The sequence below is a fragment of the Myxine glutinosa genome, chromosome 10 (assembly GCF_964187855.1).
Source record: "Myxine glutinosa chromosome 10, kmMyxGlut1.1, whole genome shotgun sequence".
NCBI classification, from domain to species: Eukaryota; Metazoa; Chordata; class Myxini; order Myxiniformes; family Myxinidae; genus Myxine; species Myxine glutinosa.
In genome coordinates, this window is record NC_136270.1 from 37,366,560 (window position 1) to 37,393,960 (window position 27,401).

Below are 27,401 nucleotides of genomic sequence, written 5' to 3' on the forward strand. Positions count from 1 at the left end.
CCACATACAAGGCTTTCATCTGCAGCTCAATGGAATACTGTTCCCCCCTCTGGGCTGGAGCTGCTGCCTCACACCTAGCTCGGCTTCATGCTGTTGAAACCAAAGCTTTCAGAATCATTGGAATCTCCTGCGATGAAGTGAACTCCGAGGGCCTTTCACTCACTCACCGCAGGCAGGTTGGTGGTCTTTCTGTCTTCTACTGACTCCTCTCCGGCCTTGCTCCCCCAGCTCTCTCTGTGCTCCGTCCCCCCAATATTCCTTCAGGTCGCACAAGATCTGCCTGCAACCCTCTTATGGTTAAACTGCCAAAATCGAGGCTCTCTGCTCACCTTCACTCTTTCATTCCCCTTTTCTCCCGCCTCTGGAACAAACTCCCCCACTCCCTTCAATCCCACTCCTCTCTCCAGGTCTTTAAAACAGCTGTTCACCACCATCTCTTATCTTCCCCCATCCAAAACCTTGATGTTTTCTACCCCCGCCAATTCACCCCAGATACACTTTTTTCTTCTTCTTTAATTCCAACTTCTTTCCTGGAAGTCCTTGCAGTGTTCATATGTTTTATACCTCTCCGACCTCCCCCAAGGCCCTCCCCCTCCCACATTTCTCACGTTGTCCCTGCTCTCAAATGTTGTGTTTGTGTCCTTCCCCTCTCCTCTCTCCCTCTCTCCCCATCTTGTCTGCCGCTCCCCTTATTTTTTGCGTTTGGTGTGTCGGTTTGACTTTTTGTGTGATTAATGTTAGCTCTTTCACGAGCCTCGATCTTGTAAAAAAAAAAAAAAAAACACCTTAACCGCTAGGCCAACGCCCTAACCGCTAGGCCAACACCCTAACCGCTAAGCCAACACCCTAACCCCTAAGCTAACACCCTAACCGCTAAGCCAACACCCTAACCGCTAAGCCAACACTCTAACCGATAAGCCAACACCCTAACCGCTAAGCCAGCACCAAAACCACTAAGCCAACGCCCTAACCGCTAAGCCAACACCCTAACCGCTAAGCCAACACCCTAACTGCTAAGCCAACACCCTAACCGCAAGGCCAACACCCTAACCGCAAGGCCAACACCCTAACCCCTAAGCTAACACCCTAACCGCTAAGCCAACACCCTAACCCCTAGGCCAACACCCTAACCGCTAAGCCAACACCCTAACCGCTAAGCCAACACCCTAACCGCTAAGCCAACACCCTAACCGCTAAGCCAACACCCTAACCGCTAAGCCAACACCCTAACCGCTAAGCCAACACCCTAACCGCTAAGCCAACACCCTAACCGCTAAGCCAACGCCCTAAACGCTAAGCCAACGCCCTAACCGCTAAGCCAACACCCTAACCGCTAAGCCAACACCCTATCCGCTAAGCCAACACCCTAACCGCTAAGCCAACACCCTAACCGCTAAGCCAACGCCCTAAACGCTAAGCCAACGCCCTAACCGCTAAGCCAACACCCTAACCGCTAAGCCAACACCCTAACCGCTAAGCCAACACCCTATCCGCTAAGCCAACACCCTAACCGCTAAGCCAACACCCTAACCGCTAAGCCAACGCCCTAACCGCTAAGCCAACACCCTAACCGCTAAGCCAACACCCTAACCGCTAAGCCAACACCCTAACCGCTAAGCCAACACCCTATCCGCTAAGCCAACACCCTAACTGCTAAGCCAACACCCTAACCGCTAAGCCAACACCCTAACCGCTAAGCCAACACCCTAACCGCTAAGCCAACACCCTAACCGCTAAGCCAACACCCTAACCGCTAAGCCAACACCAGGCGTCTAATAACCAGATAAGAAGAAAGGGAAACTAAAAATGACAAGGAACCTGAGCTTTAGTTTCTTTTTAACCAATATTTGTCACTCATTGCCGAAATGTTGTCGCATTCTAGCCAATGCAATGCAACAAGACCATTTGCGACAGTTTCGTCTCTGAAAGTCTTTGATAATCATGTCACGTGCGGTGGTTGACGACCTTCTTCCACAAGGTTTTCAGGCCCATTGGCGATCATCGCAAAACTTGAACATGCTCAACTTTTATGACGAGTTGTCGGCAACAGTCGTGCATCGACGTGTAGCGTGTGGAGATCGACAATGACCATGGACACGGCACAATGTAATGCCCAATCGAACTTGAGCTATCAGTGACTTTCGGTCATCGTGTCTATACGGCAGACCTTTGGTCAGAAGAGAAAGAGGCACAACTCGTAGGTATGTAGCCGGATTACACCTGCGTGTAATAAATCTCTTGTGAATGTGAAGCTACCATAAGAGGGCTCATCTTCAGCAGCAAGTTCCACTAGCAAATTGCTCAATGCTCCCTTAGCCATCTTCTTTCCACATCGGGCTTTACCAACAGCCACTTCTTTCTCCTGGCACCCTGTAGGCGATGGAAGCACCGGCACTGGTGTCAGAGCAGCAGTCTCATTGCTTTGCATTTCTCGCATCCTTTTCCTGCATCTCTTCTGCATCGCCATTTTGTTTTCCTTCAATAAAGTCATCAACAGTCATGTCGTGTGCGGCAGTTTTTACAACAAAATGGGATTGTACAAGATTCGTCGCAGCCGGTCTTGTTGCGTCACATCAGCTCGGGTATGCGGGCTTAACAGATTACAAACTGATCAGTGATAAAGCTCCTGTCTCTGTGCATGAATAAACATCCAAGTATGAACCCTGGCCTGTGATATTTTGTGTTCTCACAGTGACATCAACAAGATCAGTGAAGGAATTGGTGACAAGGTGGCTTTGCTGATACAGTATGTGTCCTCTTTTGTATCTGGATTTGTCATCGGCTTCGTGCGCGGCTGGAAGCTCACACTGGTTATCGTGGCCATAAGCCCTCTATTAGCCATCTCTGCTGCCCTCTGGTCCAAGGTGAAAATATTATTGTTAAATGTACATGAAAACTAGCTGGCAAATGAACTAAATGGGATCCTGGAGGAGGATAAGATTGGGATGACAGCTACTTCGAAAGTATCAAAGAATTTGTTTTAACGTTTTAAGGGGGCAATACCTGTCTTTTAAGGTGTGTGAGCTTCAATCAAATTCCAATCTTCTCTCGAGTGATTCAAATGGCAAATTGAGTCCACTTGTGGCCCCACTGCCTCATTGTCGGTACACTTCATTTTTGCTCGCTGCCATCTTGCTCTTGCATGAGCTTACATTGTATAAAACAAATAAAACAACAGGCATTTTCAGGCCATTTTCCCTGCAAGAGCGGGGGTTAGCCTTGCGGTCCCCATGACAATCTTCTCCATTTTGCCCTATTTTCTGCATCTCCCCTTGTTAACCCCCTGGCCCGCATTTCTTCTTCGACCATCTTTAGCCAAGTCTTTCTCGGTCTTCCCCATCCTCTACTTCCTTCTACATTCCATCACTCTTCTCAACCAGTCACTTTCATCCTTCCTCAACACGTGACCAAACCATCTCAAACTTTCTCTTCACAGCATCACTCACAGCCTCTATTCCCATCATCTTTCGCAGTTCATCATTTGTCTTCCTCTCTCTCAACGATACTCACATCCATCGAACCATTCGCATTTCCACCCTTTCCAGCCTTCGTTGCTGCTCTACGTTCATTACCCATGTCTCGCGCCCATAAATCATAACACTTCTCACACATGCAGCATACACCTTTCGCTTCAGCTTCAACGACACTCCCCTCCTCGTCAGCACACCACTCAGTTCCCGAAACTTCTTCCATGCACATCTCACTCCAGCAACCGTTGCTGAGTCTGATCCACCTCCATTCAGCATGTCTCCGAGGTAGCAAAATGTTTTCACACCTTCCAGCTTCACACCGTCTCCAAGATCCAACTCAACATTTCCTCCATCTGCAGCTCCCTCTGTGCACACCTTACATTTGAATGTAGCTGCCATACTGGTTAATGACCCTCTCAAACCACTACATTTTTGATGAACCCACTCAGCGCACATTGTACATTGAATGGAATTCACCCCGACACCCTTCCTGCACACAGCACAGGGCCACTTCCCAGTTCTTTCCACCTCACCACATGCTTTACCACTTGCCATCACCTTCGTTTTTCCGATATTCACCTTCAGACCTTTTGTCTCCATACATTCCTTCCACTTGTTCATCTTCTCCTTCAGTCCATCCATACTTTCTGCAATCAACACCAGATCATCTGCATACAACAACTCCCACGGTAAACCCTCCTTTACGTTCCGAGCCAGCACCTGCATCACAGCTACAAATAGTAGTGGACTTAGTACCGACCCCTGATGCACACCCACCTTCACCTCAAACTCACCACTGTTCCCGTCCTTCATCCTTCCAGCTGAGCGCACTCTTTTGTACATTGCCATCACTACTCTCTCTGATCAACCATTCCTCCACTCCTAACTTCCTCAATGCCCATGTCACGACTTCACGTGGAACCCTATCGAATTGTATCGAACCCTGTCACATTGCATACAAAAAATATATATATTATTGATTAAAATATTGAATAATTTGCAACTTTTAGTGTTTTATGAAAAGTTTGTTTAATAACAACTGGACATGTTTGTCAAAAGGATTTTATTTTCCTGTATAGTGATTCACCAATTTTTTTAATCTTAGACAAAATACTTATTGTAACAAAATGGATATCCCATTTTTCATATCTGATGCATTCATGCAGATCTTGACTGCATTCACCAATAAGGAACTGCAGGCTTACTCAAAAGCAGGGGCAGTTGCGGAAGAGGTCCTCAGTTGCATTAGAACGGTAGTTGCCTTTGGAGGACAGAATAAGGAGATTGAAAGGTGAGAGCATGCACCACACTGTCGTTTATTTCATCACTCTTTCCCGCATTCAGGATCTACATTTTCTGATTGCCTTTCATGTTGTCTGAAAATTGTGCAGATACAACAAAAACTTGAATGAAGCGAAAGCTGTTGGGATCAAGAAGGCCATCACAACAAACCTTTCAATTGGCTTCACTTTCTTCTTAATTTATGGTTCCTATGCCCTTGCATTTTGGTATGGGGGAGAGCTTGTGACTACAGATAATTACACTGTTGGGAATATCCTTGAGGTAAGTTTCTTTTATATATACTAGCGTGACTCGGCGCGCTCCACACGCCTCACCACACGTCGTTTCAGAGGGATGGGCATCTTTGACCATTTCGGGGTCTTTTGGGTCTTTTGGGTCTTCAGGGCTATTTGGGTCTTTGGTGTCTTTTGGATCCTCTGGGCCTTTAAGGGTATTTTGGGTCTTTGGGGTGTTTTGGGTCTTCAGGGTCTTTTGGATCTTCAGTGTCTTCAGGGGCTTTTGGGTCTTAAGTGTCTTTTATTTCCTTTGGGTCTTTAAGAGTCTTTGGGGTATTTTGGTTCTTCTGGGTATTTAAGGGTATTTTGGATCTTTTGGGTCTTTTGGGTCTTCGGGGTGTTTTAGGTCTTTTGGGTCTTTTGGGAATTTTGGGTCTTCGGGATCTTTTGGGTCTTCAGGGTCGTTTGGGTCTTCAGGGTCTTTTGGATCCCCTGGGACTTAAAGGGTATTTTGGGTCTTTGGGGTGTTTTGCGTTTTTGGGGAATTTTGGGTCTTAGGGGTGTTTTGGGTCTTCAGGGTCTTTTGGGTATCTGAGGTATTTTGGGTCTTTGGGGTGTTTTGGGTCTTTGGGGTGTTTTAGGTCTTTGGGGTGTTTTGGGTCTTCGGGGTGTTTTGGGTCTTCGGGATGTTTTGGGTCATCGGGGTGTTTTGGGTCTTCGGGGCCATTTGGGTCTTCAGGGTCCTTTTGAGCCTCTGGGCCTTCAAGGGTATTTTGGGTCTTCAGGGGTCTTGGTGGTCTTAAGGGTCTTGGGGGAATTAAAGGGTTATTAAAGGTCTGAGGGGTCTCAGCAGTCTAAACGTAATTAAGAGGGTGTTAATTTTATTTGAAGTATAAGAAGACGTTTTCGTCGCATATAAACATACATACATACATAACGACATACATAACGACATAACCATATACGTTTGCTCTATTTATATATATATATATATATACAGTACTAGCATGACTCTGCATGCTCCGCGTGCCTCACCACACGTCGTTTCAGAGGGGTAGGCATCTTTGACCATTTCGGTGTCTTTTGGGTCTTCATGGTGTTTTGGGTCTTCAGAGCCATTTGGGTCTTCAAGGTCTTTTGGGTATTTAGGGTCTTCAGTGTCTTTTGGGTATTCAGGGTCTTCAGTGTCTTTTGGGTATTCAGGGTCTTCAGGGGCTTTTGGTTCTTCTTGGTCTTTAAGGGTCTTTGGGTCTTCGGGGTCTTTTGGATCTTCGGGGTATTTTTGGTCTTCTGGGTATTTTTGGTCCTCTGGGTCTTTTGGGTCTTCGAGGTGTTTTGGGTCATCTGGGTGTTTAGTGGCCTTCGGGGTCTTTTGGGTCATCTGGGACTTTTGGATCCTCTGGGTCTTTTGGGTCCTCTGGGTATTTAGGAGCCTTTGGGGTCTTTTGGGTCATTTGGGACTTTTTTTTTTGTTGTTTTTTTTGTATGCTGAATCGAGGCTCGTGAAAGAGCTAACATTTACTTCACAAACAAATCAACCAGACAAACAAAATATATAAAAAGCGGGAGTGGAAGACAAGATGGGGAGAGAAGGGGAAGCACACAAACACAACATTTGAGAGCAGGGAGATGTGTGGAAGGGAGAGGGCTTGGGGGGAGGAGGCGTGGGAAGGGGGGGGGGGGGAGGGAGAAGTATAAAACACAAGGACACCAAGGACTTCCAGGACAGAAGTTGGTATTTCAAAAAAGTGGAATTGGGGTGAAATTAGCGGGGGTAGAAAAGATCAAGGTTTTGGATGGGGAAGAAAAGAGTTGGTGGTGAACAGCAGTTTTAAAGACCTGGAGGGTGGAGTGGGATTGAAGAGAGTGAGGGAGTTTGTTCCAGAGGTGGGAGAAAAGAGGAATGAAGGAGTGAAGGTGAGCAGAGAGTCTTGATTTTGGCAGTTTAACCATAAGAGGGTTGCAGGCAGATCTTGTGCGACCTGTAGGAATATTTGCGGGACAGATCCCAGAGAGAGCTGGGGGGGGCAAGGCCAGAGAGGAGTCGGTAGAAGACGGAAAGACCACCAACCTGCCTGCGGTGAGTGAGTGAGAGGCCCTTGGAGTTAGCTTCATCGTGGGAGATTCCAATGATTCTGAATGCTTTGGTTTCAACAGCGTGAAGACGAGCTAGGTGTGAGGCAGGAGCACCAGCCCAGAGGGGAGAGCAGTATTCCATTGAGCTGCGGATGAAAGCCTTGTATGTGGTGAGGAGCTCAGGTTTGCCAAGGAAGGACTTCGCACGATGGAGGATGCCCAGTTGGCGACTGGTTTTGGAGGCCAGATTTGAAATGTGGTTTTCCCAGGAAAGATCATGGCAGATAGTGAGACCCAAAAGCTTGAGTGACAGAACTTCTTGGAGAGGATTATTCAGAAAGTGGATGGGAGGGTTGTCCAGTCGGTCTTTTTGGAGAGACATCGTAAGAGTGTGAGATTTGTCAGGATTGAAAGACATGTTCCACTTGTTTGCCCAGTCTGTGATTTTGTCTAGGTCTGCAGAGAGTGAGGAGGCTGCAGACTGCCGATCTGAGAATGGAGCGACAGAGAGTAGAGTCATCAGCAAAGAGATAGAGAGGATTTTCAAGAGAGTCAGAGAGATCATTGATGAAGACCAGAAAAAGCACAGGGCCCAGAACACTGCCTTGGGGAACTCCAGCCTGAACAGGAAGAGGAGATGAGAGAAACCCATTCAGGGCCACACGTTGACTACGACTAGAGAGGAAGTCCACCAGCCATGCGTGGAGATTTCCATGGATACCAAAAGGGGAGAGTTTGGTGAGCAGAGCGGGGTGCCAGACCGTATCGAAGGCACGTGATATGTCAAGGGAGACTGCTCTAATTTCCTGTTTGGCATTGAGGACCTCCATCCATTGTTGAGAAAGCAGAAGCAGCATGTCCAGAGTAGAGTGTCCAGGTCCTTTTTTGCGTCCTTTGGGACTTTTGCGTCCTTTGGGAGTTTAGATCCTCTGGGTGTTTAGGGACCTTTGGGGTCTTGATGATCTTAAATGGTCTTCGAAGGGGTCTCAGCAGTCTAAAGGGTTAAAAGGTACATTTCCATAGTACGTTATTAATCGATGTATGTAATTAATTAATAGACGTAGGTAATTAATAGACAAAAAAAGTATGACACACACACACACACACACACACACACACACCTCATCCATTTATAGTAGATTGTGTTTCTATGCCCCCAGTGATATTTTAATAGAGGACATGGATTTGTCTCCCCCATTGGAGGAAGACCCTCTCGTGTTCAGGCCGTTGGTGCTCCTATGGTTGGCAGCGATTGCTCCGGAAGCATTGACAGAAAGAGAATGGCAATTATATGTGGGAAAATTTCATGCTCAGTCAGGGTCGCCCAGATAGCTCAGATGGCAGAGCACTGGTACGGTTCATCAGAGGACCTGCGTTTGATTCCTGGTCTGGGTATGCAATTTTCCCACATATGTCAATTAGTTATAAGCCTGTACATTAATTTAATTATATATACTAGGGCATGCCCGTACGTGGGTGCCCGTTCCTTGCCAAAAAAAAAAAATAACGCTACCCGTACGCTCTACCCCGCCCGTACGCCCGTAAACAAAAAAAACAACGCTCTTCGCTTCCGCCCTTCGCTCTGACTGAATTGGGAGAAATAATGTGCATAAGAAATCGAGAAATTATTATTTTCTCCGGAAGAAATCGAATTACGAACCGTAATGGCGCACGCGCTCGGCTCGGCTCGCTCTCACATCGGCCACGCCTACGCAATAACGCGTTCTGTGATTGGCTGCCGGAAGTGCAGTCTTCACTGTCCGGAAGGTCGCAAATCGCAGTTACGATGAATCGCAAATTAGTTTTAATTAGTTTTAAAACATAGTTTAACGGCAACATAGTTTGCCAACGTGAAATAAATGAATACGCTCTCAAATGTGCCGTCCGAGGCAGAGTCTGTTCGGCACGTTCGGCACACGTGATAGCTCGCTGCTCTCTGATTGGTTGAATCGTTTTTTGGACATAGCTCGGTAACTACTTGTCCGATTAATTTCAAACCTTGAAAAGGCACATCCTCGGGTCCCCAGCAATATACCTGGCAAGTTTCAAGTATATCGGACCCGTGGTTGTCGAGAAACAGCGGTCACAGACAAACAAACAAACACACACACAGACACACAGACACACACACACACACACACACACACACACACACACACACACACACACACACACACACAGAGATTACTGGAATTATAGATATATATATATATATATATATATATATATATATATAAATATATTATATATATATATATATATTAGTCAGTCTCATCTGAATCCAATGGACCACTGCAAAGCTGTCATGCCAGCCAACTGATTCAGACGCACACGGAACCTCTCCATCAAATTTCGTCCAAATCTGTCGATAACCTTTTGAGATATTCTGCTCACAAACAAACAAACAGACAGACATGGGTGAAAAATTAACCTCCATTCACCATCCAATCAGTTGGTAATAAAGGGTCAATACATTTGAGAGAGAGCTAAAACATATATGAACATTCTGTTTATGCTCTGGAGTGCATTACAAAACTGTTGGGAAAATATTGACTCTTAACAAAATCCTTTTCTGTTTCATCCCCTCTTTCCACTTCCTCTTCTTGCTGTCTTTTCATTTGCCTTGTGTGTAGCTTGTTCGTCTGCATGATTTATGCTCCCCCTCGCCTTGATCTCACTCACTGTCGCCTCTACTCTGCTTTTGGTGTTTCCCCCTTTCTATTTTCCCCCTTTCTGCTACGAGCCTCGATCGTGCATGCAACAACGACAAAATTAAATTACGCTTTATATTTTATACTTAAATCCATCCATTCCAAGAACCGAACGACTTAAACGCTTCTTTCACATACCTGCAATTGTTTTGCCCCTTCAAAAATGTATCGATGCAATTGCGATATTTTCCACTACAAAGTGAAATTGTCGTTGATCCGGTGTTGCATTTTTTTTTTGACCACAGGTATTCTTTTGTGTCATCATCGGAGCATTCTCCTTAGGCCAAGCCACTCCAAATATCGAGGCCTTTTCTAATGCCCGAGGAGCTGCTTATGCCATTTTCAATATCATTGACAAGGTGGGGGCATTGTGAGATTAAATTAAAAGTGGAGAATCAGTTGTATCTTTATGATTTATTTGTCGGATTAAAGAAGTTTTTTTAATGCCTGGAAGTAGTTTTGCCCCTCAAAGACTGAGTTGGCATGTTCTGGTTCAAGCACTACTTCAAAATGATGCATCGTACTATCATCTTGTAGGAACCTACTATTGACAACTTTTCCAAGATTGGATATAAGCCACAAAAGTTGAAAGGCAGAGTTGAGTTCAAGAATGTTCACTTCGTATATCCCTCAAGATCTGAAATGAAGGTATTTTACAGCTCACCTTTTTTGCAATCGTATCTCAAACTTCCGTGTGTCAATTTTCTACCACACAGCCAGACAGCAGTAATCTAATACAATATAAATACAAACTTGTGAACACAATATGTGGACTCTTACTTTCTGTTTCACACCTTTCAAATTAGCATAAAAACAGAAATTCAACACACTTACTTCTATTGCTAGCTCATACAATACATTTCACAAAGCAACAAATGACAAGTTTGCTTCAAAAAGAAAAGCATATTACTGTAGCGGTTACCGCTGGATGTACATAATCGCCTTGCACCGGCCAGAACACGGCCAGACGCGCCTCTCCCGGGCATGCCCGGACTCACTGTTCCCGGGCACGCCCGAACCTCCCGGGCACGCCCGGTCTCGTCTTTCCCGGGCATGCCCGCTCTCGCCTTTCCAGGGCTCGCCCAGAGCGTCCGGGCATGCCCGCTATCGCCTTTCCAGGGCTCGCCCAGAGCGTCCGGGCATGCCCGCTATCGCCTTTCCAGGGCACGCCCAGAGCGTCCGGGCATGCCCGCTATCGCCTTTCCAGGGCTCGCCCAGAGCGTCCGGGCATGCCCGCTATCGCCTTTCCAGTGCTCGCCCAGAGCGCCCGGGCACGCCCAGCCTCGACTTGCCAGGCCGCAGCCAAACACGCCCGGGCAGGTCCAGACTTGCCTTTCCAAGGCTCGCCCTTGATACCCGGGCATGCCCGGTATAGCTTTTGCCGGGCAAACTTCCCGACATAAATGTGTATATATATTGTTGCCCGAAAAACGGGCTTGTCAGAATACCTGAGCTGTTTTGTTTCAATAAAGCAACTCGGACGAATTCCGTCTTTGGTCGCGTCAATTCTTTCGACTCGCGTTGGAGCGCAGTTCCTTCATTGGTGACCTACCGACATGGATACGGCAGTGACGCTTAAACTGCCTACCTTCTGGGAGACTCACGCGGCTGTTTGGTTCGCCCAGGCGGACTCCCAGTTCGCCCTGCGAGGCATCACCGCGGACGACACCCGCTTCCACCATGTTGTGGCGGCGCTCGGTTCCACCACCGCGGCCCGCGCCTTGAGCCTCCTCCAGCACCCGCCGGCTGCTGACAAATACGACGCGCTGAAGACGCTCCTCCTTGGCGCTTTCGCCCTCTCACCGGCAGCACGCGCACGGCGCCTGCTTGACCTGCCCGAGCTCGGCGACACGCGCCCGTCCGAGCGCATGGACTATATGCTCTCATTGCTCGGCGAGCACTCTCCGGCATTCCTGTTCCGGGAGCTGTTCCTCCGTCAGCTGCCTAACCCGGTACGCCTCGCCCTGGCTGGCACGTTGATCACGGATTCCCGCGCCCTCGCCAGGGAAGCCGATAAGATCTCCTCGGCGGGCCAGCACATCGGCGCGGTTACCTGGAGCCCGCCGCCGTCCGAGGCGACGCCCGAGCGCCCTGCGCGGTTGGAGGCCGAACTGCCGGTGCAACTGGCGGCCGCCACGCCGCACCGCCCGCTTCCGACACGACGGCCGGGGCCTCCACCTGACCGGGCGTGGTGTTATTACCACGCCAGGTTCGGACACAAGGCTCGGACGTGCCGGCCCCCGTGCACTTTCGGCAGGTTGGGAAACGGCCGGGCCGGCATTCATTCCCAGCCATGAGCGCCGGCCACTCGGGCAACTTGCTGTTTATTCGGGACAAAGCGTCTGGACGGCGTTTCCTGTGCGACACCGGCGCCCAACTGAGCGTCATACCTGCCTCCGAGCAGGACAGGCTGGACGCAGTTTGCGGCCCCTCTTTGGTCGCTGCTAATGGCTCGGCCATACGCACTTTCGGCCCACGCGTCGTCACCCTCTGCTTCGGCAGCCAGCGCTTTCAATGGACTTTTGTTACCGCCAGCGTCCCCGTGGCTTTGCTGGGCGCCGACTTCCTCTGCGCGCACGGGCTGCTGGTCGACGTCAAACGACGTCGCCTTGTCCACGCCGAGACCTTCAGCTCCCTGGCGTGCACAATGAGCAGCTCCGCGCCGACCGAACTGGCGTGCGCCCTCCCGGCAACGAACGAGTTCGCTCGCCTGCTCGTGGAATTCCCGGCCCTCACGCGGCCGACGTTTTCGGCCGTCGGGGTGCGGCACGGGATCGAGCACCACATACCCACTACGGGCCCGCCGGTCTACGCCAGGGCCCGCCGCCTCGACCCAGCCAAGCTCGCCGTGGCAAAGGCCGAATTCGACGCGTTGGAGCACCTCGGCATCGTGCGGCGCTCCGATAGCGCGTGGGCCTCGCCACTGCACATCGTGCCAAAGCCGGGGGGTGGATGGTGCCCGTGTGGCGACTACCGCCGTCTCAATGACGCTACCACCCCCGACAGGTACCCGATCCCGCATATTCAGGACTTTTCCACCCGTTTGGCGGGACGGGTCATCTTTTCGAAAATTGACCTGATACGGGGCTACCACCAGGTACCTGTCCGGGCGGCCGACGTCCCGAAGACGGCCGTCATCACGCCGTTCGGCCTGTTCGAATTTTTGCGGATGCCGTTTGGCCTCAAGAACGCGGCCCAGGCGTTCCAGCGCTTGATGGACGGCGTGCTGCGCGACCTGCCGGTTCTTTTCGTCTATCTGGACGACATCCTCGTCGCCAGCACGTCCCGCGCCGAGCACCTCCTCCACCTCCGAACACTGTTCGGTCGCCTCAGCGAGCACAGCTTAATTGTCAACCCGGTCAAATGCCACTTCGGCGCGACGACCGTTGACTTTTTGGGCCACCGCATCACCAAGACCGGGGCCGTGCCGCTGCCGACCAAGGTCGAGGCCATCACCACGTTCCCGCGTCCCCGTTCCATCAAGGCCCTCCAAGAGTTCCTCGGCATGGTGAATTTTTATCACCGATTCGTGCCCCGCGCTGCTCAGCTCATGCGGCCCCTTTACGAGGCCCTCCGGGGCAAGCCGGCCAAGCATGACATTGTTTGGTCCGCGGCCATGGACGCGGCCTTCGCCAGTGCCAAACGGGCCCTCGCCGACGCAACGCTGCTGGCTCACCCGGTGCTCAACGCGCCCATCGCCCTCACTACGGACGCCTCCAACTACGCGGTGGGCGCCGTCCATGAGCAATGGGTGGACGGGGTTTGGCAGCCACTCGCTTTTTTCAGCCGGCAACTCCGGCCGAACGAGTTAAACTACAGCACGTTCGACCGCGAGCTGCTCGGGCTATTCCTGGCCGTTCGCCATTTCCGACACCTCCTGGAGGGCCGCCCGTTCACGGCTTTCGTCGACCACAAGCCGTTGGTCTACGCAATGGCTAAGGTCACGGAGCCGTGGTCGGCCCGCCAGCAGCGCCACCTCTCCGCCATGTCGGAGTTCACCACGGACATCCAGCACGTCGCCGGCAAAGACAACGCCGTGGCCGACTGCCTTTCGCGGCCAGTGCGAACGCGGTCCACCTCGGCGTGGACTTCACGCTCATGGCGGTCGACCAGACCACCGACGCCTCGGTGCAGGCACTCCGCGTGGCGGACACGGGCCTCCGCCTGGCCGACATCCCCTTCGCGGGCACCGTCCTGCTCTGCGACGTCTCCCAGGGCCAGCCTCGCCCCATCGTGCCCGTTTCCTGGCAGCGCCGCATCTTCGCCTCCATCCACGGCCTTTCTCACCCGGGCCGGAAAGCTTCTCAGAAGCTGGTGTCGGCGCGTTTCGTCTGGCACGGCCTTCGATGAAACATCCGCGACTGGGCCAACGCCTGCACGGCCTGCCAGCGAGCCAAGGTCCACCGCCACACCCAGGCCCCGCTGGCACCTTTTGCCGTGCCTGAACGGCGTTTCGACCACGTCCACGTGGACCTGGTGGGTCCCCTGCCCCCCTCGCGGGGGTTCACCCACCTGCTCACCATGGTGGACAGGACCACCAGGTGGCCGGAGGCCGTGCCCCTCACCTCCACCACCACCGCCGATGTGGCGCAGGCGTTCATCGCCACCTGGGTCGCGCGCTTCGGCGCACCAGCGGACATCTCATCCGACCGCGGCCCACAGTTCATGTCTGAGCTTTGGGGTGCGGTCGCCCGTTCGTTGGGGGTCACGCTGCACCGCACCACGGCCTACCACCCCCAAGCCAATGGGTTGTGCGAGCGGTTTCACCGCTCCATGAAGGCCGCACTCATGGCCGGCATTCAGGACGACGGTTGGGCCGACCGGCTGCCGTGGGTCCTTTTGGGCCTTCGCACGGCCCCCAAGGAAGACCTCCGGGCGTCCGCCGCCGAGCTCGTCTACGGCCAGCCACTCCGCGTCCCGGGCGAATTCGTGCCTGACGCTACCAGTCCCTGGTCCGCCGCTCGCCAGCGCTCTGACCTCCAGGAGGCCGCCCGACGATTTGCCCCCGTGCCGACGTCCCGCCACGGTGGCCCCCAGTCCTACGTCCCCCCGGCGCTTCGCACAGCGGAGTACGTCTTTGTGCGTCATGACGCGCACCGGGGGCCACTCCGGCCGCCGTACGACGGGCCCTTCCGGGTCCTGCGACAGGGCGACAAGTCTTTACCGGACCGGATTTCTGTGGACCGCCTCAAACCGGCGCACATGGACGTCGACCGACCACCACGGTTGGCCCTTCCTCCGCGGCAAGGCCGCCCCCCGTCCACAGTTCCCCCCGCTCGACCACCCACCACCACGTCAGACGCCTCCCCACGACCCTCCAGGGGTCGCTTCAGCCGGGTCATCCGGACCCCCCTTAAATTGACCCTGCCGGTGCAGGTCGATTCTGGAGGGGCGTGTGTAGCGGTTACCGCTGGATGTACATAATCGCCTTGCACCGGCCAGAACACGGCCAGACGCGCCTCTCCCGGGCATGCCCGGACTCACTGTTCCCGGGCACGCCCGAACCTCCCGGGCACGCCCGGTCTCGTCTTTCCCGGGCATGCCCGCTATCGCCTTTCCAGGGCACGCCCAGAGCGTCCGGGCATGCCCGCTATCGCCTTTCCAGGGCTCGCCCAGAGCGTCCGGGCATGCCCGCTATCGCCTTTCCAGTGCTCGCCCAGAGCGCCCGGGCACGCCCAGCCTCGACTTGCCAGGCCGCAGCCAAACACGCCCGGGCAGGTCCAGACTCGCCTTTCCAAGGCTCGCCCTTGATACCCGGGCATGCCCGGTATAGCTTTTGCCGGGCAAACTTCCCGACATAAATGTGTATATATATTGTTGCCCGAAAAACGGGCTTGACAGAATACCTGAGCTGTTTTGTTTCAATAAAGCAACTCGGACGAATTCCGTCTTTGGTCGCGTCAATTCTTTCGACTCGCGTTGGAGCGCAGTTCCTTCATTACTCACAAAACACGGCTGTTTCATATATCATACCAGAAAAGAGGACGTGGATTAAATATTTTTAACTACTTGTCCTGTTTTATCAAGTTTTGGTTGGGGGATTTTTTGCTAATTATTTTATTTTATCATGAATCGATGTACCGTAAAATGGGGTGAATAGGGACACAAACTGAAAAAAAGTTCGGAAACATTTTTCGCTGAAAATTGATAAGCATACTGATTTGTTGATATTTGGATTGAAAGTGTTCTCTTGTTTTTTTTAAAAACAACTTATAGTCCCCATTAACCCCATATATGGGTTAAATAGGAATAAATAGGATTTTTATGGCTGTCCCTGTTCACCCCGTTTTACGGTGCCAATCCTGAGTGCCAATACGGTGCCAATTGAGAAACAATCCTGAGTTTCCAACTTATTGCAAAATTGATAGCTGAGATGGATGCACATAATATGCACCCATAATATAAACCACGGTGCCAATGAAAAAAAATATGGGATAAAAAGTTTCTCCAAACTGTCCCTGTTTCTTGATTATTTATTTTTTTGTATTAGTGACTGTCCCTATTCACCCGTAAAACGGGGTGAATAGGGACAGCCATAAAAATCCTATTTATTCCTATTTAACCCATATATGGGGTTAATAGGGACTATAAGTTTCTTTTTTAAAACACAGGAGAACACTTTCAACCCAAATATCAACAAATCAGTATGGTTATCAATTTTCAGCGAAAAGTTTCCGAACTTTTTTTCAGTTTGTGTCCCTATTCGCCTTGCTGTCCCTATTCACCCCATTTTACGGTATAAGCTGTGTACTACAAGATGAACAAGAAAAAGAGCAATCAGATATTGCAAACCCTCGCCGGGATGTATTTTCAGTGGTTTTTAAGGCTTCTGTGTTAAAAAAATTAATGCGGCCGAACCACGTGACCGATGACGTCATCAGTTTTTTTCCCCACTAATTTATTCCTCGATTATGCTCAAGAAATTTCATCTTGATCGGATGACGTTTTGTACTTGTCAAATTATTATGTAATAATGGAGGCACCTATGACATCATAATTAACATATTTTATTCCCTATGGAGAGTTCTTTACAATGAGCCATGTCTCAATTTTTTCTATTCAGCGCTTTCGGAGATATAGAGGTGCAAAGTTTTTCGGGTTTTTCCAAGATGGCGGCCGAACCACGTGACCGATGACATCATATTTTTTTTTCCTCCACCAATTTATGGCTACATGACGCTCAATAAATTTAATCTTGATAGGATGAAGTTTTGTACTTGTCGAATTATGACGTCATAATGGAGTCACCACCATTGGGGGATTTTTTGCTAATTATTTTATCATGAATCGATGTATATAAGCTGTGTACTACAAGATTAACCAGAACAGCACTCGGTAGAGGGCATACCTCACCAGGCTGAATAGTTTACATTTTGTATACCTATGACACCATAATGGAGGGCATACCATTATGTGATCATATATGGGGTTAATAGGGCACCATAATGGAGGGCATACCATGTAGGCCGGATCTGGATTCGGACCTGAACCAAAATCTAATCGCCTTGTTCTTATCGCTAACCAACTCATCCACCATGTTTAGTCAAAACTTGTCCATAAGTTTTTTAAATATCATGTTGTATATCGCTTTTCGCCATATCTCTCAATGGTGAAGAATCACTTATAATTAAATAAATCTCGTATCTGAATCCAAACTCGGATATTTACCAAAATCTAATCATTTCATCCTTGTCACACACACAACCTCTCCGCCAAATTTATTTGGAATCTACCCACAACTTTTTGAGACATCTTGTTCACAGACAGACAGACAGACAGACAGACAGACAAACAGGCAGGGGTGAAAACATAACCTCCATTCACTTTCGGTGGCGGAGGTAATAAAAAAGGTATATGAACGAGAGATTCACAACAGTTGAAGAAATGGCAACTTTTTATTTTTCAATATACGAGTATATCTAATGAGCAAGGAAAATATGTTGGTAAACATCTATTCTTGTATATACTGAACAAAAAAGATGTTTGTTGGACTGTTTTTGTATCTTGTTCATATAACGTCTTGGAACACTTTCATACCTTCAACCATTGCTTTGAAATTGAATCGGAAAACTGCCAAACAAAAGATGTCTGCATATTGAAAGCTTCTTTGCTTTTGGCAAAAATAGTTAGACTTCATCATCACAAAATTCGGCAATTCACTGTCATTTCAGACAGACGTATGTATCAGACAGACGTATTTCATTTGCGCATATGTATCTATGTCTGAACCATATAGAATCGAAAACGGCTTCACCGATCTCCATGAAATTTTGCATGAGTGCTCAATAGAGTGGCACTAAAAACCGAATGTTTCATAATTTTAGGTCTTCGGGTCTGGTTTTGTTTCATCCCATGAGAAAACACTCTTGGTAAATTTTCAGAGTGATCAAATCATATTTAGAGGTTGCTCATGGCCTCTAAAGTTTCTCTACTGGCGTGGTCAACCCAATACGTGCGGTCTAACTCACTCGGCCACCGCGCCCCGAATAATAATAATTATTACTATTATAATAATAATAATAATACAATAATAATAATAGGTTACGTTTTTCTTTTTTCTTTTTCATCTTAACCCATTAAAGTCCAATGGCAACAACAGTTGCCAGTGATTTATGTTCATTATTTTTGAAGTTTATGAATTATTAATGATCAGATTATATTCGTCTATGTTGCAGTTTGTTACGTAATATCTTTGGACATAATAATGTAATTATAATATTATTATATAATTAGGTTTACTCTCCATGAAATGGAGAGAAACCTATTATTACTGCTAGAGTTTTTCTTATTATTATTCTTCCACCCTATTTTGCACCTCCGAAAACTTCATAATTAAGTTTCTCAGCAACCGCTGGTCGGATTGACAGGAAATTTTCATTAAATGATCGGATAGGCTCGTAGAATTTTTTAATGCTAATGATGACGTCATAGGTCACGTGGTATGGGCGCCATCTTGTAAAACACCTTCAAATTTGCCCCTCTGTATCTCCGAAACGGCTCAATGGAAAATTTTTAGGAATGGCTCATTCTAAAGAACTCTGCAATGGGAACAAAAAACATGTGTATTGAGTATATCAAAAATGCTAACGTTAAGAGGTTAGAATTCGTCAAACACAATTTTTCTCCCCCGAAAATGAGATTTTTTCCCCAGATGCTTAGTTAAAAAAAACTCAGATTACAAAAAATTTCGAAGTCATACGTCACATGGTTCGGCCGCCATCTTGTTTTTCGTGAAAAAACACAAAAAACCCTTTTTCTCCGCAACGGCTGAACAGATCGAGCCCAAACTTGGCATGCGTATTCGCATACCCATGACGAACAAAAAGTCAGCGAGCACGACCTCATCCGACACGTGGTTTCAGAGTTATGACGTTTTAAAATCTCAAACTAGAAATGGAATCACCTCCATAATTTGTGGAGATATCGAGTGGAAACTTTACACAAATGTTCCTCATGGGGGGATGTTTCATCGTTACTTGAGACGTTTTGATAAGTCACATGGTTTGGCCGCAATAAATAATGGAAGTTTAAATTTTAAAAAGCTTGTAACTCTTGAACCACTGCATGGATCGACTTGAATTTTTAATGCGTTGTGGCTCTCATCAAGCGAAACAAGTGTGCAAACTTTCAAGATGATTGGATGTACAGTCGCGAAGCTATAAGTCTTTATTGTTGAAAGAAGAAGAAACACACCATTTTGTCTTTCCAGAACGTGCTCACGATAACGCGATCTCCCGCGGTCATTTGAACTTCAAAAAAAATTATAATTGCAGATTTGTCAATAGATGAGGCATATTAACAAACGAATGAAACAGATTTGCTCAAATTCTGACTATTTTTAACTCGATCGTATTTCACTGAAAGTAAGCCCATCAAAGCGCGTACGTAATACACGAAAATACAGTGGCCCATTTGCGCATGTGCAAACATCCATCCACATATTACGTACGCGTCCACACGTGACCTTGCGCTCCAGCGCTACCATTTGCGCATGCGCGATTTTTTCAGCGTTTAAGTGCTTCGTTGCACCACCTGCGCATGCGCAGGGTTGGCGGGATTGACGCATTAGAATGTTTGGTGCTGTGCGAGAATGAAATGGCTGTCATGGTCGTAATTGGTCTTGAAATTTGCGCAAATAAATGCCCTACACGATGCCGTTTATTTGGTCAAAATCCATCCAGCCGATCTGAAGTTATATGAAGAAATGCATTTACGTCGTGACGTCATCACGCGATTTTCGAATGCAGACGTCTTTTCGGAAATTAAATAAAGATAGAAATCGAAATGAATCATGTCCGCGATCTGCGCATGCGCGGTTTTCTCAGTCGCTTTTCAGTGGCATCGCAGTGCAACCCATCTGCGCACGCGTCAGCTATTGAAAATTGGGTCGCCACTGCAAAATCCAAGATGGCCGCCACCATGTATGTCTGAACCTTGCAACCTGCATATCTTGAAAAATAAGCAAAGTAGCAACTTCTAATTTGGTGTGTGGGTGTATCTAGGCACAAGGAAGAACGCTATCGAAAATTGGGTCGCCACGTCAAAATCCAAGATGGCCGCCACCATATATATGTCTGAACCTTGTGAGCGGAATATCTTGAAAAATAAGCAAAGCACCAACTTCTAATTTGGTGTGTGGGTGTATCTAGGCATAAGGAAGAACGCTATCGTAAATTGGGTCGCCACGTCAAAATCCAAGATGGCCGCCACCATATCTATGTCTGAACTTTGTGAGCGGAATATCTTGAAAAATAAGCAAAGAACCAACTTCTAATTTGGTGCGTGGGTGTATCTAGGCATAAGGAAGAACGCTATTGAAAATTGGGTCGCCACGTCAAATCCAAGATGGCCGCCACCATATATATGTCTGACCTTGCAACCTCAAAAAATAAGCGCGTGTGTGTGTGTAGGGGGGGTGTGTGTGTGCGTGTGGGGGGAGGGGTGTGTGGGTGTTTGTGTGTGTGCATGTATGTTAGGGTTGGGGGGGTGGGGGGATGTGTGCATGTGTTTGTGTGTGTGTTAGGGGTGGCGGGGGGGGGGGTATGTGTGTGTGTTTGTGTGTGTGTGTGTGTGTGTGTGTGTGTTGGGGGTGGGGGGGATGTGTGCATGTGTGTGTGTTAGGGGTGGGGGGATGTGTGTGTGTGTGTGTGTGTGTGTGTGTGTGTGTGTGTGTGTGTGTGTGTGTGTGTTGGGGGTGGGGGTGGGAGGACGTGTGCATGTGTTTGTGTGTGTGTATGTGGGTGGGGGGTAGGGGGAATGTGTGTGTGTGTGTGGGGGGGGGGGGGTGTGGGGGTGTGTGTCAGGGGATGTGTGTGTGGGATGTGTCTTGGGGGGTGGGGGGAGGGGGTTGTGCATTTGTCTGGATATGTGTGTGCATGTGGGGGGAGGTGTGTGCGCATGTTTGTGTGTGTGTGTGGATATGTGTGTGTGTGTTGGGAGTGGGGTGTATGTGTGTGTGTGTGTGTAGGGGGGGATGTGTGTGTGTGTGTGGGGGTGGAGGGATGTGTGTGTGTAGGTGGGGGGGGGGGTTGGTGTGTGTGTGTGTGTGTGTGTTTGGGGGGAGGGGTGTGGGTGGGGGTAGGGAGGATGTGTGTATGTGTGTGTGTTGTGTGTGTGCATGTGTGTGTGTGTGTGTTGGGGGTGGGGGGATGTATGCGTGTGTTTGTGTGTGTGTTAGGGGTGGGGGGATATGTGTGTGTGTGTGTGTGTGTGTGTAGGTGGGGGGGGGTTGGTGTGTGTGTGTGTGTGTTTAGAGGGGTGTGCGTATGGGGGGAGGGGTGTGGTGGGGATAGGGGGGATGTGTGCATGTGTTTGTGTGTGTTAGGGGTGGGGGGATTTGTGTGTGCATGTGTGTGTGTGTTGGGGTGGGGGGGGGTGTAGAGATGTGTGCGTGTGTTTGTGTGTGTGTGTGTATGTGGGGGAGGGGTGGGGTGGAAGGGGATGTGCGTTTGTGTGGATATGTGTGGGTGTGTGGAGGGAGGGGTGTGGGGGTGTTTGTGTGTGGGTGTGTGTGTGGATATGTGTGTTTGTGTGTGGGTGTGGATGTGTGGGTGGGGATGTGTGTGTGTGTGTGTGTGTGTGTGTGTGTGTGTGTGTGTGTGTGTGTGTGTGTGTGTGTGTTGGGGGTGGGGTGTGTTTGTGTATGTGGAGGGGGGGGGTTGGTGTGTGTGTGTGTGTGTGTGTGTGTGTGTGGAGGGGTGTGCGTGTGGGGGGAGGGGTGTGGGTGTGTGTGTGTGTGTGTGTGTGTGTGTGTGTGTGTGTGTGTGTGTGTGTGTGTGTGTGTGTGTCGGGGTTGTATCCAAGGGGGTTGTGTCAAAGCATGTCCAATGAAAGTGGGGTTGTACCACAAGTGGGGTTGTATCAAAAGTGGGGTTGTATCAACAGTGGGGTTGCATCAAAAGTGGGTGCGAGTAAACCGGTCATCACTGCCAGCAGTTTTAAAGTGGCAGTTCTAGTTGTATGTAATAATACAATTTTGTATTGTATGCTCACCACAACAAGCCATGTTGCGGTGAGCAACCCCTAAATATTATACGATTTGCATAAAATTTTACGTGTGTGATTTCTGCAATAAATGGAACTACTTTGAATGGTAAGACCATAATTTTCATGTGTTTGAGATTTTACCCCTATTTTAGTGCCACCCGAGTACTCAAGGTACCCAGGGGTCAGCTCATGGGAACAAAATAAATCCACCCCAAGCCCACCCCCTTCCTCGAGATGGTGGGTGGACGACTTGCAATTTTCCCCTGTGCACATGGCACAATCAGAGGGAGGCTGTATCACTAGCCACAGTCACAAAATATACTTATTACCCCACCTGCACTCCTCCAGGCCAATCTCTGGTACTGCTGAAAAATATATGTGTAAACTACCGATAAATAGTACTCCTGCTGCATCCCCTATCACTTTAGGTACCACCATAAGACTAACTATGAACCGATGTGTCCAATGAAGGATGCTCCCTCAATCCCTCATGCTTTGTCAGTCCATCATGAAATAAACAAGTGTCTATGTACACAAGGGGTCATCAGGCATCTATATTGAGGAATTTTAACAGACACCGCTCATGCACTCAAAGCAAGCACTTTGGATACAATTATAGTACTTTAACAATAACAAATTTCGTTAATCGAGTATGTTTCCCTAGCAATAATTATCACTATCTAGCATACGCTTCCATAAGTATTCATGTACCTCACAGCAGTTCTGTTGCACATATAACATTGAAGTATAACACACCACTGTGGCAACACAACATCAGAGCCTTCATGGAATTGTTTGACATGTATATCGTATCATTATTGAATACAATTATTCTGAAGAACATCCACAGATTGATATGTGCGGTGCAAAGCTTTTGGCCACGTGGTGGATTTAACATCCTTCTTAAGCTTTGTCTAAAAAAGGTAATTTTGCCCAAAATTAATGACTCACTTAAATTTTGGATATAATTTTTTTTTGAAATAATGAAAGCAAAGATTTGCGTTAATAGTGGAACTCTCCAAGCATTTCAACTTGTAGTATCATTTCCTCCATCCTTTGGGTCCGTTTGAGTCATCCTTAACTCTTGGTCCACATTTTCCATTAAACGTTGGACTGAAACATATCAGCATCCAATTTTATGACACTTCATCTGAACATGTGGTGCCCCTCATCTGCCTGAGGTGTGATGAAGTGAGGAAACAAGGAAATGTACGCACGGGTTCTAGAGCAGTGAGCATGACGCGTGTATACATTAGTTCCTTGTGCAAACTAAAACGACACTCTTCGACGTCACGACGTTTTTACATCATGCCTCCGCCCACATTATTACATCATTACAATACTTGTACCAAGTTTGATTTAAATCCATTCAGCTGTTCTCATATTATCACATTTCTACCTGACATGACCTTTGACCTTTGACCTCTTGACCCCAAAATCGAATCGGTTCATGTCTACATCATTACACATACCTGTACAAAGTTTGAATTAGATCATTTCAGCCGTTCTCAAGTTATAGACCTTTACCAACTTTGACCCCAAAGTCTAATCAGTTAATCTTTACATCATTACACATACCTGTACAAAATTTGAATTAGATCACTTCAGCCGTTCTCAAGTTATAGACCTTTACCAACTTTGACCCCAAAGTCTAATCAGTTAATCTTTATATCATTACACATACCTGTACAAAATTTGAATTAGATCACTTCAGCCGTTCTCAAGTTATAGACCTATTACAGACTTTGACCTTTGACCTCTTGACCCCAAAATCTAATCAGTTCATCTTTACATCATTACACATACCTGTACAAAGTTTGAATTAGATCATTTCAGCCGTTCTCAAGTTATAGACCTATTATAGACTTTGACCTTTGACCTCTTGACCCCAAAATCTGATCCAGTCATTTTTACATCATCTATCTATAATTCCATTAATCTCTGTGTGTATGTGTGTATGTGTGTATGTTTGTCTGTGACCGCTGTTTCTCGACAACTACCGGTCCGATATACTTGAAACTTGCCAGGTATATTGCTGGGGACCCGAGGATGTGCCTTTTCAAGGTTTGAAATTAATCGGACAAGTAGTTACCGAGCTATGGCGATTTCTTTACCAAACACCGCAAGCCGTTCGCTTTGGACCAAACCATTTCATGTAAATAGAGGGGGGGGGGTTCTGTGGTCGTTGCGAATGGACCAAACCATTCATGTAAATAGAGGGGGGGGGGGGGGGGTTCTGTGGTCGTTACTGCCACGTGGTTTCAAAGTTTTTTTTTGTTGTTGTTGTTTGCACGCATGTTTTTTTGCACCCACGTACGGGCACGCCCTAGGATGTTTACACACACACACCCCTACACAAATTTTTTTTTTTTTTTTTGGCAAGGAACGGGCACCCACGTACGGGCACGTCCTAGCTTATATATAGTACGGGCATGCCCTAGTTATACATAATTGTACCAAATTTGCTCAGAATCCCATCGCTGGTTCACAAGTTATTGCGGTAACAGGACTTTTACCTAAATGACCTCTGACCTTTGGCCTTTGACCTCCTGACCCCAAAATCTAACAAGTTCATCTTTACCTCATTATACATACCCGCACCAAGTTTGACTAAGATCCCTTCAGCCGTTCTCAGGTTATCACGGAAACGAAAAACGATCACGGACGGACGGACAGCCGGACGGACAACCTGAAAACATAATGGCTCCTGCGACTTCGACGGTGGAGGCATAAAAACACAAATCCCTTAAAATCAGATTCAGGACATCAATATTGCAACTAATTATTTCATTGCCATGGTGACTATTGTCGATTTTTCTTGCAGGTTTTGCAGGGCTTGGACCTAATTGTAAATAGTGGAGAGACTCTTGCTCTTGTCGGAAGTAGCGGTTGTGGAAAAAGCACCATAGTACAACTGCTGCAGCGGTTTTATGATCCACAACAAGGCATGGTGGGTTTACTCAGGCACTTGTGATTTCGTACAAAAAGTTATTCAAGAAACCATTGTGGGAATTTTGCTTTGCTCATATGAGGAAGTTAAATGAAATAATTAAACTGAAGCCATGAATATGTCTTACCATTGGCTGGTGCTCCTATTGGACCACTTTGCTCGCCATGTTGGAATCCCAAGTTAAAATACTATTTACTCTCTTGATTTCCCTATTTTCCTCTCCTGTTCTTGTAATTCTGATAAAAGTACAATCATGTTTCGTAATGCCTGTATCATGCATGTGATTTATGTGCCAGCTCATCCCTGAGAAGACTTGGTGAGATACGCCGGCACAATGGCCAAATTCCACATTCCTGTCCTGACTTCCTGTGCCGTGGTGGTGATCCATCCAGGATTGTAACCTTAGCTAAGAAACTGCTTTAGCAGTACCGACACTCTGTATAAAGAACACTAAGTGGACCCATTGGTCCAATGGACAAAGTTTTCATTGGTCTTCACCACCTTGTAGCATACCTGCTTGCTGGACATGGGAGTGGTTGGGGGGGAGGGGGGGGTCTTTTGGGTCCTAAGAGTGTTTTGGGTGCTTGGGAACTTTTGGGTCTTTTGGGTCCTCTGCATCTTTTGTGTCCTCTGAGTCTTTTGGGCCGTTGCGGACGTTTGGGTCCTCGGGAACTTTTGAATCCTCTGGGTCTTTTGGGCCGTTGCGGACGTTTGGGTCCTCGGGAACTTTTGAATCCTCTGGGTCTTTTGGTTCCTCAGGGACTTTTGAGTCCTGTGGGGTCTTTAGGAGTCTTTAGGAGTCTTTGGGGTCTGAAGGATCTTACGGGTCTTCAAGGATCTTCAAAGGTCAAAGGGTTCCTTCTTTTTGTGACATCAAATACCCACTGCACACTAAATATCTCTGGTCATTACGTTTCAGTTAAGGATTTACTTAAAACATGTATTTTGTCGAACTAGAAGTAAGGCACTAGCTACTCTATATCATAACACCACGAGGCTCAGCTTCAGGAGAATATAACTTCTTGCACGTGCTCTAACTAAAATATCAAGAGTCTCATGGAATTACAAAACAGATGATGAAGGGATGACAAGTAACAAGAGGGCAATGGGTAACATACAAACGGGTGATGGACGATCGATAAAACAGGTTCTGAAAAGGTTTGGGTTTAAAAAGTGGATTAGGAGAGCAGAACAAATAGTGGGTATGAAATGGGGTCATATATATGGGATTATGGTGAGTTGCAAAGTTGTCGGATTGGATTTGAGCAAAATTGGATGCCCGCAAGGTGATGATTCCATAAGCAGGAGAAAGGAACAAATGGATTCAGGTGAGTTGACCACCTGGACTTGGCAAAGCTGACAAGGAGGGGCTAATTGCTGCAGGATGCAATTTTTTGCCTTTAATTTGTGCTTTCAATTGCCAGGTGTGTGTGGATGAACAAGATGTACGCAGCCTTAATGTGCGCTGGCTTCGCGAATCCATTGGCATTGTGAGCCAGGAGCCTGTGCTCTTTGCCACCACTATCGAAGAAAACATCCGTTATGGCCGTGAGGACGTCACAATGGAGGACATTGAGAAAGCGGCCCATGATGCCAATGCCTTGAATTTTATAAACAATCTTCCTGAGGTGTGTGTACAATCCTCCTTGAATAATACATTTTGTAAGGATTGTAAAATTCCTCTGATAGACTGGGCTGACTGGGTGGATCTCGCGTGCTACTGGAATGGTGATCCCAATGATGATCCCAGTGGTGATCCCAATGGTGGTGATTTACCATGTGCTTTCCAATTCCTTGTTTTTCTGGAAATAATTTGGTGTATTTTTTTATTTTAATATTAGACCTCGAAAGATAGCTTACAGGTATCCATGCTCACTTTTGAGCTGATTGCGCTCAAATCCCAACCCAGCCATAAATGGTCACCCTGGTGTTTGACGTGTTGGTAGGGTGATACAATGTGTGTGCCGTCCATGTGAAGGTCATTCAGCGAGAAACCCCATTTGCCAGAACTGAGAGCGTTGCTGGACGTTAAGTATTCCACAGTGAATTACGTGAAGACAAGATTAGTTATTGCCGGTATCATGGATCATTTCCAAATTCCTCATCGTGCCACCCTTTCCTCCATCCCCCAACTGCTCCCTGCCACCAATCATGCAGGAAGTTTGGAATAATAGGGAACTTTTTAAATGAC

General features: G+C 47.9%; 1 protein-coding gene across 4 annotated transcripts in view; it reads left to right on the plus strand.

Annotated features, from left to right (window-relative positions):
• LOC137434463 (ATP-dependent translocase ABCB1) overlaps positions 1 to 27,401 on the plus strand; it is a 202,411-nt gene that overhangs the window by 98,724 nt on the left and 76,286 nt on the right. For all 4 annotated transcript variants that reach the window (XM_078785560.1, XM_068127478.2, XM_068127482.2 and 1 more), the window contains 7 exons: positions 2,693 to 2,864; positions 4,637 to 4,761; positions 4,862 to 5,033; positions 10,020 to 10,133; positions 10,312 to 10,422; positions 25,085 to 25,210; positions 26,635 to 26,838. In XM_078785560.1, the coding sequence (XP_078641686.1) occupies positions 2,693 to 2,864; positions 4,637 to 4,761; positions 4,862 to 5,033; positions 10,020 to 10,133; positions 10,312 to 10,422; positions 25,085 to 25,210; positions 26,635 to 26,838 (1,024 nt within the window). The remainder of the gene's footprint in view (positions 1 to 2,692; positions 2,865 to 4,636; positions 4,762 to 4,861; positions 5,034 to 10,019; positions 10,134 to 10,311; positions 10,423 to 25,084; positions 25,211 to 26,634; positions 26,839 to 27,401) is intronic.